We start from the raw sequence: 14,372 nt of genomic DNA, 5'->3' as shown, positions 1-14,372 counted from the left end.
GATCCCTGAAAGTTGCCACCCAGGTTGATAGGGTGGTGAAGAAGGCCTATGGAGTGTTGGCCTTTATTGGTAGAGGGATTGAGTTCCGGAGTCAGGAGGTCATGTTGCAGCTGTATGGAACTCTGGTACGGCCGCATTTGGAGTATTGCGTACAGTTCTGGTCACCGCATTATAGGAAGGACGTGGAGGCTTTGGAGCGGGTGCAGAGGAGATTTACCAGGATGTTGCCTGGTATGGAGGGAAAATCTTATGAGGAAAGGCTGATGGACTTGAGGTTGTTTTCGTTGGAGAGAAGAAGGTTAAGAGGAGACTTAATAGGGGCATACAAAATGATCAGGGGGTTGGATAGGGTGGACAGTGAGAGCCTTCTCCCGCGGATGGAAATGGCTGGCACGAGGGGACATAGCTTTAAACTGAGGGGTAATAGATATAGGACAGAGGTCAGAGGTAGGTTCTTTACGCAAAGAGTAATGAGGCCGTGGAATGCCCTACCTGCTACAGTAGTGAACTCGCCAACATTGAGGGCATTTAAAAGTTTATTGGATAAACATATGGATGATAATGGTATAGTGTAGGTTAGATGGCTTTTGTTTCGGTGCAACATCGTGGGCCGAAGGGCCTGTAATGCGCTGTATTGTTCTATGTTCTATGTTCTAAAAGTTAATATAATCCAAACTGGCAAAATAATTCTGTGGGTCAACTTTTGGACTATTAACTCCTAGGCATAGACTGGGTGGGAAATACTAGACCATTTTCATCATCAGGAGTTAAGAATCCTGATATTCTTAATAAATATACTTGACAAGGAACTGATCTAAGTCATTTTATGGTTACTGATTTACTACACTGTCATTTGGAGTTAATTTTGACTACATTCTAGTTAATTTTTTATCCAGACGATTAAATTAACTAACTTTATTAACTCAAAGTGGAACTGCCAACAGCACCATGGCCTACAGGGGTGTATGGAATGTACAATACTGAATTTTCACTAGAGTTCAGAATGCTGCATATCAGGCAAACATGAAATTCAGAACAAGGAAAATGAAGTCATACAAGGTCACTTTCAATAAAGTTACTGGATACTTAATCATCACTGAAAATAGGATTGGTACAGTTATCTGAACAGTGTGAGATGTGCAACAGAGTCATCCTGAGCTGAGCTTTGAACAGCTAACATTTAATTTTACTATTCTGCCTGGATGCATTGAAGCTCCTGAAAAAAAATCAATTGCTAATGATAGGAATCACGCTATACACCTATGCACAATGATGTAATATCATCTTACACAGATTTGGATGACAGTGACTAGCCTGCTGCTGCTGTATGAAGCCTACAATTTTAATGACAACATCAATCTAACTAAATACAGTTATTATAATTTCAAAATATTGGATTATTTAAAGGTGACTAGGATTTTGATGGTGTCGAAATCCAGTGAATAAGTACTATTGCGTGTCAGATTTGCTTAGTTGGTAGCATTTTTGCCTCAGTCAGGAGGTTATAGGTACAAAAGGGAAAATGCTGGAGAATCGCAGCAGGTCTGGCAGCATCTGCAGGGAGAGAAAAGAGCTAACGTTTCGAGTTTTGACAAAGCTTTGACAAAGGGTCATCTGGACTCGAACCGTTAGCTCTTTTCTCTCCCTACAGATGCTGCCAGACCTGCTGCGATTCTCCAGCATTTTCTCTTTGGTTTCAGATTCCAGCATCCGCAGCAATTTGATTTTATCCAGGGTTATAGGTACAAGTGCTGCTTCAGGACCTGAACATTTAACAGAGGAATGTCCCAGTGCAAGAGTGAGTAAAAGCTGCTGTGTTAATGTGCTTTATATTAGAAATGTTAAAACAAGGCTCCGGCCTGATTTGTGGGTGTTAATAGTCCCAGTGCGCTGGTCAACATTCCTTCGGCCAACAACATCAAAAATCGATGAACCAATTAATTGTCTCATTGCCGATTATGCGGTCATACTTAACATATCTAAACCGCATTTCGAATTAGAGTCATTAATTTTGAAATGCTTCAGGGAATTGGAGCATTTTATGGCAGGACCCTGATGTCATGCTCGAATGCAGCTCCTGTTCCTGTGAGCTGGGAGCAGTCACCAGAGATTGATTAATCCTGGACTGGCTAATTAGTGTGAGTGTGCACTCACCATTCAATTAAATTGACTATTGCTGCTGGACCGCCACTCTGGGGAGTAAACCCCCTCCATGTGGTGGCCTGGGCTGTGAGCAGGTAATTGGAAGGGGCGGGGCATGCAGCCAGCAGTGTTAAATTACGCACCCACCAACCTGGGTTCATGTCCCCATATTGGGGTTAAAACCCTGACCCTGCAATCAGCCACTATTCAAACGCAAATCTTTCTCTTCAACACATAGGATGCAGCATTGAACCATAGAACAATAGTGCAGAAAGCAGCCCACCGAGTCTGCACCAACCTGACCCTACCCAGGCCCACTCCTCCGCAATATTCTCCACCTAACACTCGGGGGAAGTTTAGCACGGCCAATCTACCTAACCTGTATATCTTTGGACTGTGGGAGGAAGCTGAAGCACCCGGAGGAAACATGCAGACAGGGGGAGAAAGTGCAAGTTTCACGCTGTCATCCAAGGCCGGAATTGAACCCGGTCCCTGCCGCTGTGAGGCAGCAGTGCTAATCATTGTGCCACCATGCTGTCCTGAATATTAATGTTCATCTTAAAACTAATTGATTAAATATTGGTAGGAGCACGACATTGACTATAGTGCAGGTACTCACCAATCTTGTGATAAAGCTCAGGGAGTTGGACCTCAATCTTCTCTCTCTGAAAGATATGATATTCTGCTTGCTCACAGACTGGAGGGATCAAATTGAACTGTCTTGCTACTGAGTAGGCCTCCTGAGGAAAATCACAAAAATGAAAATGAGTTTCTAACAATACATACCAGGATGTAGTCGATCCTTGGCATACATGATTTTCATCAGAAACATTTTAATAATTGGAACAAATGGGGGGGGGGGGGGTGGAAAATGAAACAATGAAGATACTACTCACTTGCACATAACTTATTTCCAAGAGTTTTAAATAAATATTTGTGGGTAAAATTCCCCCATTAATAGGTCTGAAATTATCAAGAGGATTTATTAATCCGTAAATTGAAGACTGCCTTTTATTATAACAAATGCACATTGATGAATGCTAATCAGAGATTCACGGGCTTCCTTGGGTGAGAGGCATTAAAGGAGAAATATAGATTAAGATCAATTCATCAGTACCTCGGTGGAAGTTACAACAAACAGCCAACCTGTGTTACCCTTTCACAGGGGCATGAACCTGCACAAGTTTCTATTTTTTACATTGTTAAGGATTTTATTTCCAAATCCTTTGATAATTTGACTATCACACCTAGTCTTTAATTTTACCATATCAGAAAGTTTTGTGATGGAGGGGTTAGCCCAGGAAATAAAACGACAGAGGATTGGCAGCTTTCTGATGCCTTAGTTAAATTGGTTCACTCTGGATAAGCCAGGGATTGATTCACTTACACTGTTAACTTGTCAGATCAAATAGTTTTCTTTTAAATGGTGAAAAGGTCAAGATCCTGAAATAGCACCATGGCATGAATAGATAACAAATACTTAACTTGCTAAAATTCTTTCTGTATGAGACAAAAATAATTTCTGACAAAATTAATAAATGCATCCAAACCATAGCAGTCTTCACATAAATACCAGGTAGAATTATTTTCCACACAGTAGTAACATTTGATTTGAGACTAAGCTCTGCCTATACGGATTAGATCACAGATATAAATTTGAATTGCTACTTTTTCCTCAAGATATTAAATGACCATTTAGATCCTTGCAAGGACATATTGTGTGGTTGATATACATCAAATAAAGTATTTAAAGTTGAATACCATAATCTCCATGGCGCTCCAACGGGATGTTCCCCAGTACATGGCCATTCCTTGGTTTATCACATATGTCATTGCCCGGACAATCTCTGAAGTGAAGTTTGCGATGGGAGGGAAGCAAATAAAAATATAAAAATTAGGAACTTCATCTTCCTGATGCAACAGGGTCCTCATGAACCATGGCTTTTGACGGAACAGTAATACTTGTAGGTGGTATTGCTACAGGCCTATGTTTTCTTCTACTTCCATGGCTTCAGTTTCAACTATTTCAACTACTGAGGCACTCATAATAAATGTCAGAAATTAAACATTTTTGCTTTCCAAGATAATTTTGAACTGTGCTTATCCTTTGCATCAGGGGTTTTAAAGAATGGTTGATTTGCCCTGAAGTCCCATTGTCTTTCAGTAACCCATCAGAATTGATTTTGTCTCTATTGGACTTGCCCACTGCTGTTCATATAAAGTTGTCAGCAAACATAAGCATAACCACACCAATTCATTGTACTACATTCTAGGATAGTATCATGTTCCAGTTTATTGCATCTGTAGGAATTGTACATTAGTTTTATCAGACAAAATCAATTTTCTATTGACAGTAGCATTAAAGATAATGCTTTACTGCTCAAAAAGATAAGGGGCGAAATTCTCCCCAAACGGCGCGATGTCCGCCGACTGGCGCCCAAAACGGCGCCAATCAGACGGGCATCGCGCCGCCCCAAAGGTGCGGAATGCTCCGCATCTTTGGGGCCGAGCCCCAACATTGAGGGGCTAGGCCGATGCCGGAGGGATTTCCGCCCCGCCAGCTGGCGGAAATGGCGTTTGTTGCCCCGCCAGCTGGCGTGGAAATGACATCTCCGGGCGGCGCATGCGCGGGAGTGTCAGCGGCCGCTGACAGTTTCCCGCGCATGCGCAGTGGGGAGAGTCTCTTCTGCCTCCGCCATGGCGGAGGCCGTTGCGGAGGCGGAAGGGAGAGTGCCCCCACGGCACAGGCCCGCCCGCGGATCAGTGGGCCCCGATCGCGGGCCAGGCCACCGTGGGGGCACCCCCCGGGGTCAGATCGCCCTGCGCCCCCCCCAGGACCCCGGAGCCCGCCCACGCTGCCTTGTCCCGCCGGTAAATAGCTACTCTAATTTACGCCGGCGGGACAGGCAACTGATTGGCGGGACTTCGGCCCATTCGGGCCGGAGAATCGAGCGAGGGGGCCCGCCAACCGGCGCGGCCCGATTCCCGCCCCTGCCCAATCTCCGGTACCGGAGACTTCGGCAACCGGCAGGGGCGGGATTCACGGTGGCCAACGGCCATTCTCCGACCCGCTGGGGGGTCGGAGAATGATGCCCAGGTTGCCGAAATTACCTGCCCATTTTCAGATTTTCCAGCCTTTCAACATGGTTGAAATCCTGTTCTTATCTGGATAAAACCTCAGCTGCGTGTTCAAATGACATGCAGAGCAAGACGGGGAGAATGAAGGATGATTTTGGGGGAGTAGATAGCGGCAGCTAAAGAGTTAATATGAGCATAGAGCTCATGACCTCCTGTGCTATAATTTCCAAATATTGTACTTTGATGACTAAAAGCATTGGAAAATGCAGACAATTGTCAGATACATTTACACCTCTGCTAAATCCTGGTGATCGGGATGTAATCAGGAAACACTCACATACTCGTTCCATCCCATTCAAACAGAAAACACGAGAGTCATTCCCACTCCAATCAGTTTGTGCAGGAGTGGGATATGGAAGCATTTAAAAGTAGACAATTCTGCATTTGTTGCCCTATCACTGCTGCTGATGCAAGATTGCAAGTTTGGAAATTGGCTGATTGAAGTGTAAATTGCAGTTAAAACATTTTGAAGGAACGATAAAATTAATAAATTATATCATTTTAACACTAAAGGCAGGTAAAACAAAATAATGTTTTCAAAGGGCAAAATGAAAAACTTGCAAATAGCTTTCCTGGAACAAAAGTATGTCAGGTTATTTTTGCGATGCACACTTGATTTTTCATATTTTATTCTGCACCCATTCTTCAGATGAGATATTAAACAGAGGCCCTGTATGTCCAGTCCAGTGTTTCATGTGCACATTATGGGCGCCATTCTCCGACCCCCTGCCGGGTCGGAGAATGGCCGTTGGCCGCCGTGAATCCCGCCCCCGCCCCCGCCCCCGCCGAAGTCTCCGAAGGGAGAAAAGTCGGCGGGGCGTTAATGGCGCCGCTGCCGCGGAGAATGTCACGGGTCTGCGCAAGGCAGCCGATTTTCGGCCTGCCGATATTCTCCCTTCCGGATGGGCCGAAGTCCCGTCGACGTGATGACCGTTCACGTCGACGTCAATCAAACCTCCTTTTCATCGGCGTGACCCGGTGCTCCAGGCTCACGCCGACCAGCGAGGAGGTGAGTGACGGCCTGGGGGGTTGGCTCTGGGCAGGAAATGGCGTGGCCGCAGACTGATTGCGTGAGGAGAGGTGTGTCTCGGCTTGTGTGTGTGTGCGGCGGGGGGGGGGGGGGGGGGGGGTGGTTAGAGTAGGCTGGGCTCCGGGGGAGTGCCGGGAGGGGGTCCGTGCCGGGGTGGAGGTTGGGGGTTGGGGAGGGGGTCCGTGCCGGGGTGGAGGTTGGGGGGGGGTCCGTGCTGGGGTGGAGGTTGGGGGGGGGTCCGTGCCGGGGTGGAGGTTGGGAGGGGGGGTCCGTGCTGGGGTGGAGGTTGGGGGTTAGGGGGGGTCCGTGCTGGGGTGGAGGTTGGGGAGGGGGTCCGTGCCGGGGTGGAGGTTGGGGGTTGGGGGGGGGGGTCCGTGCTGGGGTGGAGGTTGGGAGTTGGGGAGGGGGTCCGTGCCGGGGTGGAGGTTGGGGGGGGGTCCGTGCTGGGGTGGAGGTTGGGGAGGGGGTCCGTGCCGGGGTGGAGGTTGGGGTTTGGGGAGGGGGTCCGTGCCGGGGTGGGTGATGGGAGGGCAAATGAGTTGGTCCACCTGGCCAGGTGCCAGCCTCCAACAGTTGGACCCTTGCGGTCCATGCCACCTGGCTGGGGGGAGGAGGGGATATGGGCAATGATGACATGTCGTCGTTCCCCTCCCCCCCACCAGGCCGTCATGTTTTCAGACCATCCAGCGATGTTGGCCGCCGTGGTGGCAGCCGCTCATGTCTATGTTGCCCTGGATGAGGAGGAGGAGGAGGAGGAGGAGGAGCGTGCCAGAGAGGCGGCGCAGGCTGCCGCAGAGGGGCAGGCGGCAGCCGCCCAGGCTGGAGGGACACCTGACCGACAGGACGAGGAGGGGGAGGAGGACGTCGCGGCCCCACGGCAACGGAGGCACCCGAGGGCGCCCCGTGTGTACCGGCCCCGGCAGTCATACCAGGACCTCACGGACCGGGAATGCAGGAGGAGACTCCGGATGAGCCAGGAAACCGTGGCACACATCTGCCACCTGCTGGCACACCTGCCACCGCGTGGCACTGGCGGGGGACACCCTCTCCCCGTGTCCGTCAAGGTTACGGTGGCCCTGAACCTTTATGCAACGGGGTCATTCCAGGCACCGAGTGGGGACCTGTCCGGCATATCGCAGACATCGGTGCATCGGTGCATCCGGGCAGTGACAGATGCCCTTTATGCCATGGCGCACCGCTACATCCGCTTCCCCGTGGACCGGGCCAGCCAAGATGCCCGGGCCGTGGGCTTCTCTGCCGTGGCTGGGTTCCCCATGGTCCAGGGCGCGATCGATGGGATGCACGTCGCCGTGCGGCCACCTGCAGAGAACAGGGCCGTGTTCACTAATAGGAAGGGGACCTATTCAATGAACGTACAGGTGGTCTGCGACCACCGCATGATGATCCTGCACGTCTGCACCCGTCACCCAGGCAGTGTACACGACTCATTCGTGTTGTCGCGGTCATCCATCCCCGGCATGTACGAGGGACGCCATCCCCGGCTGAGGGGCTGGTTGCTGGGCGACAGGGGCTACCCATTGCGATCGTGGCTGATGACGCCTATACGGAGGCCATGCAATGAGGCGGAGAACCGCTACAATGATGCCCATGTAGCGACAAGGGGAATGATCGAGAGGTGCTTTGGCGTGCTGAAGATGCGTTTCAGGTGCCTGGACCTCTCTGGGGGCGCCCTCCAGTATCGGTCAGATAGGGTCGGCCGCATCATTGTGGTGTGCTGCGTCCTGCACAACATAGCCCAGCAGAGGGGCGATGTGCCGCAGGCAGAGGAGGGCGGAGTGGAGGAGCAGCAGGAAGAGGCCCAGTCCTCCCCAGATGAGGGGGATGGGGGCAATGGTCAGGGCAGACGGGGTAGACACAGGCGGGTGGCTGTCCACCGTTACCGGCTGGCCCAGCGGGCACGGGACAGACTGATAGACGCCCGCTTTACTGACTAGATGGGCGTGGGAATCGGGTAGTATGGCCACAGACCGCACACCATGACAACAGCCGACCACCCACACCCCCCACCCATCCACCCACCCAGCACCCTCACCCCCCTCCCCAACCCCACACACCCCACCCGCATGCACACCACCCCCAATTGCCGATCCACCGGCGGCACAACGGGCCGGGCTCACCCAGTTGCGGGTGGACGCGTGTCTATCGCAGGCCATGGAGGATGATGACAACCCGCCTCCGATGAGCTCCTGGCTCTACATCGTTGGACTATGTCTGACCCATGGCCACAGTACCACCATCCACCCGGACCATCCCTGCATGCGGCTGTGACACTGCAGCGCATGGTCCCGTCCTCTGCCCGGGGGATGTTGATGGCGGCCCAGGGGGAAGGGGGCAGACTCACCTGGGGCTGAGGTAAGACCACCCGTCACACACACACTTGCGCTCAACGTACATGACACGCCCGCACACTTTGGACAGAGCACAAAGGCAGCTTCGGTAGGTGTAACATTGACTTTAATAACCAAAGGAGTTCATGCACGTGCCCTAGCCCCTAAAACTCATCTGTGCCCTGCACCCGTGCCAACTTACTCAGTGTCTAATTGTTTGGCCTTACGGGCCCTTTGACTATGTCTACGTGGTTCCCCAGACGGTACAGCAGAACTGGAGGTGGACTCCTGTGATTCCTGCCCTCTGACACTGGAGCGTTTCCTGGGGCGTCCTGGCCTAGATGGGCCAGGCTGCGGCCCGGGCGACTGGGATGGCGAGCTGCCAGCCTGTCCTGCCCGTTGCCCACCCGATGCACCTGGGACGGAAGGGGGGGGGGGAGTCCGAGGTGTCGCGGTGTACCGGGACCTTCCCTACAGAGGGGGCCGGGACGGACCACACCACCTCCTCCTCCCTCAGGGTGCCCGATGGCCCCCAGGCCTCTACATGGGTGGGGGATGCGAACGGACTGGCCATCCGACGCGCCCCCGACATCTGGCCTGCCAGACCTGGAGGCCCGTGCTGGTATCGACAGGGGTCTGCAGGTTTGCAGCCATGGAGCCCAGGGGGTTGTCGAACCCTGTCTGCGACAGTGCGACGCCAGCTCGCACATGGCCACTGGCGCCGATGCCCTCAGCGATGGCCTGCTGAGACTGGGCCATGGCCTGCAGAGACTGGGCCATGGCCTGCAGAGACTGGGCTATGGCCTGCTGAGACTGGGCCATGGCCTGCTGAGACTGGGCCATGGCCTGCTGAGACTGGGCTATGGCGTTGAGCGCCTCTGCCATCTGGCGCTGGCACTGGCTCATGGCCTCCTGTGAGAGGGCAGCCATTTCCTGGGCCACAGACACCGCCTGCACGGAAGGCCCCAGGCCTCGCAAACCGTTCCCCATGTCTGACACCGTCGCACCCATTGCCTCCACCGCGGACGCCACCCGTGCGGTGTCAGCCTGGGTGGTACGCATGACCGGGACCACTCCCAGCTCCTGGACGCGGGTGGACTCCTCCACCTGCGACCACAGCCGCCGCAAGCCACCCGTCACCCTATTCGCTCGTCTCCGTGTCGGTGGTTGCATCGGATCTATGTGTGGGTGTGGTAACTGCAGGAACCCGGGATCCATCTGGGCGGCAGATGTTCGCTTGGCCTGGGCTGCCCTCCGACCGCCCGGTCCCTCTGCTGCTCCTACCTCCAACTGCTGTACCGGGACGGCTGTGTTGTGCGCACCAGTGAGTGTACCAGACGCCTCATCACTAAAGTGCCCAACCGTGGTGAGTGTTTCTGCGATGGTGGAGGGTATTGGTGACAGCAGTGGCGTTGTGTCGTGCTCTTCGTCCCACTCTGAGTCCATGGCACTTTGGGGTGGGGGTTCGTCTCCACCCATCCACTCTGAGTCACTGTCCGGTATTTCGTCTTCCCGGGTAGGGGTGTCCCGGGTAGTGCTGTCCCGGGTAGGGGTGTCCTGGGTAGTGGTGTCCCGGGTAGGGGTGTCCTGGGTAGTGCTGTCCCGGGTAGGGGTGTCCTGGGTAGTGGTGTCCCGGGTAGGGGTGTCCTGGATAGTGGTGTCCTGGGTAGTGGTCTCCTGGCTCGGATGTGACGGGGGCCTGTGGCTGCCCCCCTCATCGCTGGGTGGTCGCTCCCGCACGTGACGGGGGTGTCATCTCCCTGTTGCTCCAGGTCTCTCCGTCTCCCGTGGTGTGCGAGGGGCATCCTGCGGGCGTCGCATGCTGGAGGGTCCGGGTCTCTCCGTCTCCCGTGGTGTGCGAGGGGCATCCTGCGGGCGTCGCATGCTGGAGGGTCCGGGTCTCTCCGTCTCCCGTGGTCTCCGAGGGGCATCCTGCGGGCGTCGCATGCTGGAGGGTCCGGGTCTCTCCGTCTCCCGTGGTCTCCGAGGGGCATCCTGCGGGCGTCGCATGCTGGAGGGTGCGGGTCTCTCCATCTCCCGTGGTCTCCGAGGGGCATCCTGCGGGCGGTGTGCACCTGCGGGGATGGGTGCCTGGACGTTTGGTCCTGCGATACACAATGAAGCATGCATGGTTAGACATCAGGCAGTGATCAGGTGATACGGGGGAGGGGGATATAGGGGAGGGGGGATATGGGAACGGGCTGTTGGTGGCTCACTTGCTCGTGGGGCCCCGACCTCTGCATCAGCAACCTCCCGGTCCTCAGGTCCGCCAGCCAGTTCCAGGGCCCTTTCCTCGTGTACGGTCAGTGGCCTCTCATCAGCGGGCCCTCCTCCAGTCCTCACATGCTCCCTATTGTTGTGTGCGCGCTTCTCCTGTGGGTGGGGGGGGGGGGTGGTGGCAGGGGTAAAAGGCAACAGTGTTAGGCAGGTATATGAATGCACGCCATCGGTTGCGCGTGTATTGCAGAGGTTAAGGCTAGGGCTGGATTCACTTGGGGATATGGGGGATATGGGGGAGGGGGGGATATGGGGGAGGGGGGATATGGGGGAGGGGGGATATGGGGGATATGGGGGAGGGGGGATATGGGGGAGGGGGGATATGGGGGAGGGGGATATGGGGGAGGGGGGATATGGGGGAGGGGGGATATGGGGGATATGGGGGAGGGGGGATATGGGGGAGGGGGGATATGGGGGATATGGGGGAGGGGGGATACGGGGAGGGGGGATATGGGGATGGGGGGATATGGGGGAGGGGGGATATGGGGGAGGGGGGATATGGGGAGGGGGGGATATGGGGGATATGGGGGAGGGGGGATATGGGGAGGGGGATATGGGGATATGGGGGAGGGGGGATATGGGGGAGGGGGGATATGGGGGAGGGGGGATATGGGGGAGGGGGGATATGGGGGATATGGGGGAGGGGGGATATGGGGGAGGGGGGATATGGGGGAGGGGGGATATGGGGGAGGGGGGATATGGGGGAGGGGGGATATGGGGGATATGGGGGAGGGGGTATATGGGGAGTGGGGGATATGGGGGATATGGGGGAGGGGGGATATGGGGGATATGGGGGAGGCTCACCCTGCCTGCTCTGACGAGGTCGTTCACCTTCTTGTGGCACTGGGTGCCTGTCCGTGGTGTTAGGGCCACAGCGGTGACGGCCTCTGCCACCTCCCTCCACAGACGCCGGCTGTGGCGTGGGGCAACGCTGCGGCCGTGCCCGGGATACAGGGCGTCCCTCCTCTGCTCCACCGCGTCCAGGAGCGCCTCCACATCGCGTGACTCGAACCTCGGGGCTGAGCGACGGCCAGCCATCAAGTCGAGTGTTGCGGTCGGCTGTTCCGGTCGAGTGGGGGGGAGCTGCGCGGCCTTATGAGCCGTCACGCCGTGCAGCGCGTATGACGCTGCACGGCGTGAACCACTGCGCAAGCGCGGATCCCGTTACGTTGCTGCTAGCCCATTTCGGGCCGCAGACTATCGGCCCATTTTTATGACGTGACGCAAGTGGGATTTGCGCCGTTTTTTGCGCCGATCGGCGGACTTTCCGCCGATAATGGAGAATTTCGCCCTATGCATCTGACGGAACCTATTAAGGAGCAGTGAGTTCTTCCAGTATTTTGGCCAATGTCCCTCTTTAAGCTGTCACTAAAAATTGTGTAACTGGCTAAAAGTAAGCAAAATTGCTTCCACATTGCTATTCCGTTGTAGGCAGTCACTCTATTTGTAGGTGAAGCGCTCTGAGACATTTCTGAAAGACATGGATTATTTTCTTTGAGCACGTTTTTCATTTTGACCTTTGAAAACATTATTTTGTTTTACCTGCCTTTAGTGTTAAAATGATATAATTTATTCATTTCATCGTTCCTTCAAAATGTTTTAACTGCAATTAACACTTCAATGAGCCAATTTCCAAACTTGCAATCTTGCATCAGCTGCAGTGATAGGGCAACAAATGCAGAATTGTCTACTTTTAAATGCTTCCATATCCCACTCCTGCACAAACTGATTGGAGTGGGAATGACACTCGTGTTTTCTGTTTGAATGGGATTTCATCAGCATAACAGTTTGTGTGCACATCCCACTGACTCTTGGTGGCCAGGTTTATGCCATAGCTTTTTCAGAGAAAAAGCACAGGCCCAACTATTTCTGACCAATGTCTGCTGCTTCTTTTCAATACAGTTTATTTCCATGACACTCAATTACAATCTGAAGGATCGCCATCAACAATCTCATGTACGTACAAGTGAAATCAGACATTTCTTTTTCATCTAATTCATTCCACTACGGAAAAGCTGGGTTCCAAGATTTAGATACTGTATGACACAGGTACAGGTATTGAGCAAGAAAAAGAAAACTCCTCATACTCCAGTTAAACAATAATGACGGCATTAGTCTCAGGAAGATATTAAGGGTCAATATTTATTCACGATTTCTTCCCGTGTCACAGATCATTGGTTTGACAATTCTCTGCAGCAATATGAAATACTAACTGTTGCTGCTAAATTAATATAAACAATATCCATTGCCATCAGAGTGTTCTCCTGACAGCGCAGTGTAGGGTCCGTCTTGGAAGGAATGGCGTCAGACAACACGGAGGAAATACTGAGGATATTCTGTCCCTGGGGTCGTAAACAACCTCTAGTTATATCTAAAAATCAATAAAGTGCCAACTGTTTAATTTTGTTCCACATGTGGGAGAGAATCTTCTCTGCTTGCATTGTGGCGTGGCAGAGAAGATGATGTACTCGATACAGAGGTCGCACAATTTTTATTTCATCGAAGGGGACAACATTACAATTAGACAGAATCTGGGCAACCTGCTCTACCAGAATCAACCAAGCAGCGAGTAAAAGTTTTCTTCCTGCCATGCTAGTATTACTGTTCCTCCCATGCATAACCCTTACACAATTATTATGTAGTGACGAAGAATAAAAGGCTGGCACTGATTTTAACACAATGGCACAAGAAGGTAACTCTGATAGTTTCATGAAGCGAAATAGGTTTAGACATAACCTTCAATTAAGGTTACGATCCATGAAGAACTTCCTCAAAGATTCTGTTTATAAGATATACATATTACATTTTCACATGGAGTGACATTTTTGGTTGCACCTTTACTTGCATGCAGCTGGTTTCCCTATTAGAATGAGCTTTGAAAAAGCAGGAAAAAAACATTTGTTTCCCAAAAATTATTAACCTCATTCAGCCTTCAATTCGTGATCTTGAATTGTTTCATTCACCAGCCACAAGTTGAATGTGTTTTAACTATTTTATCACCCGCAACAAAAGTTTTTGGCTCTTTCTTCTGGCCTCTATTACTCACAATTTGATTTGGTCTATCAACACAGGCACTAGGAGGTGCAACTCCTCCAAGAAAGATGCTTAACCCAGACTGAGGAAGTTTATGGGCGTGATTTTCCCAAATAATTTCCAAATTAATTTATGGCGGGTTTTTCAGGGAGTTAAGCCGGCGAGTTCCCCACCGTTATTCAATGACAAAAATTACTTTTTTGGGGGCCCTGGGGAATTTCTCAGCGTAGCTCACACTTGGAATGTTTTTTTGCACTGGGAAGCTGAACTCAGAGATCAGGCTGCCATTTTGAAAGGGTGCCCCAATCGTTAAGTGAGCTTGTACTCCCATGCATGGGAAATGCCACCCCCCACACATATGGGCACTACCCCAAACCCCCCAAAGTGAGGGCACTCTGCTATGG

At 52.5% G+C, this 14,372-nt stretch overlaps 1 protein-coding gene across 2 annotated transcripts in view; it reads right to left on the bottom strand.

Annotated features, from left to right (window-relative positions):
• The window catches only part of kcnab1a (potassium voltage-gated channel subfamily A regulatory beta subunit 1a), a 416,725-nt gene that overhangs the window by 92,886 nt on the left and 309,467 nt on the right, over positions 1-14,372 (bottom strand). For both annotated transcript variants that reach the window (XM_072474409.1, XM_072474410.1), the window contains exons 9-10: positions 3,904-3,989; positions 2,762-2,882 (exon numbers count right to left, since the gene is read on the bottom strand). In XM_072474409.1, the coding sequence (XP_072330510.1) occupies positions 2,762-2,882; positions 3,904-3,989 (207 nt within the window). The remainder of the gene's footprint in view (positions 1-2,761; positions 2,883-3,903; positions 3,990-14,372) is intronic.

This window comes from Scyliorhinus torazame, chromosome 14 (genome assembly GCF_047496885.1).
Source record: "Scyliorhinus torazame isolate Kashiwa2021f chromosome 14, sScyTor2.1, whole genome shotgun sequence".
Lineage (NCBI taxonomy): Eukaryota > Metazoa > Chordata > Chondrichthyes > Carcharhiniformes > Scyliorhinidae > Scyliorhinus > Scyliorhinus torazame.
The sequence above is the reverse complement of the archived record's forward strand: the minus strand, read 5'-3'. Positions and strand labels throughout refer to the sequence as shown.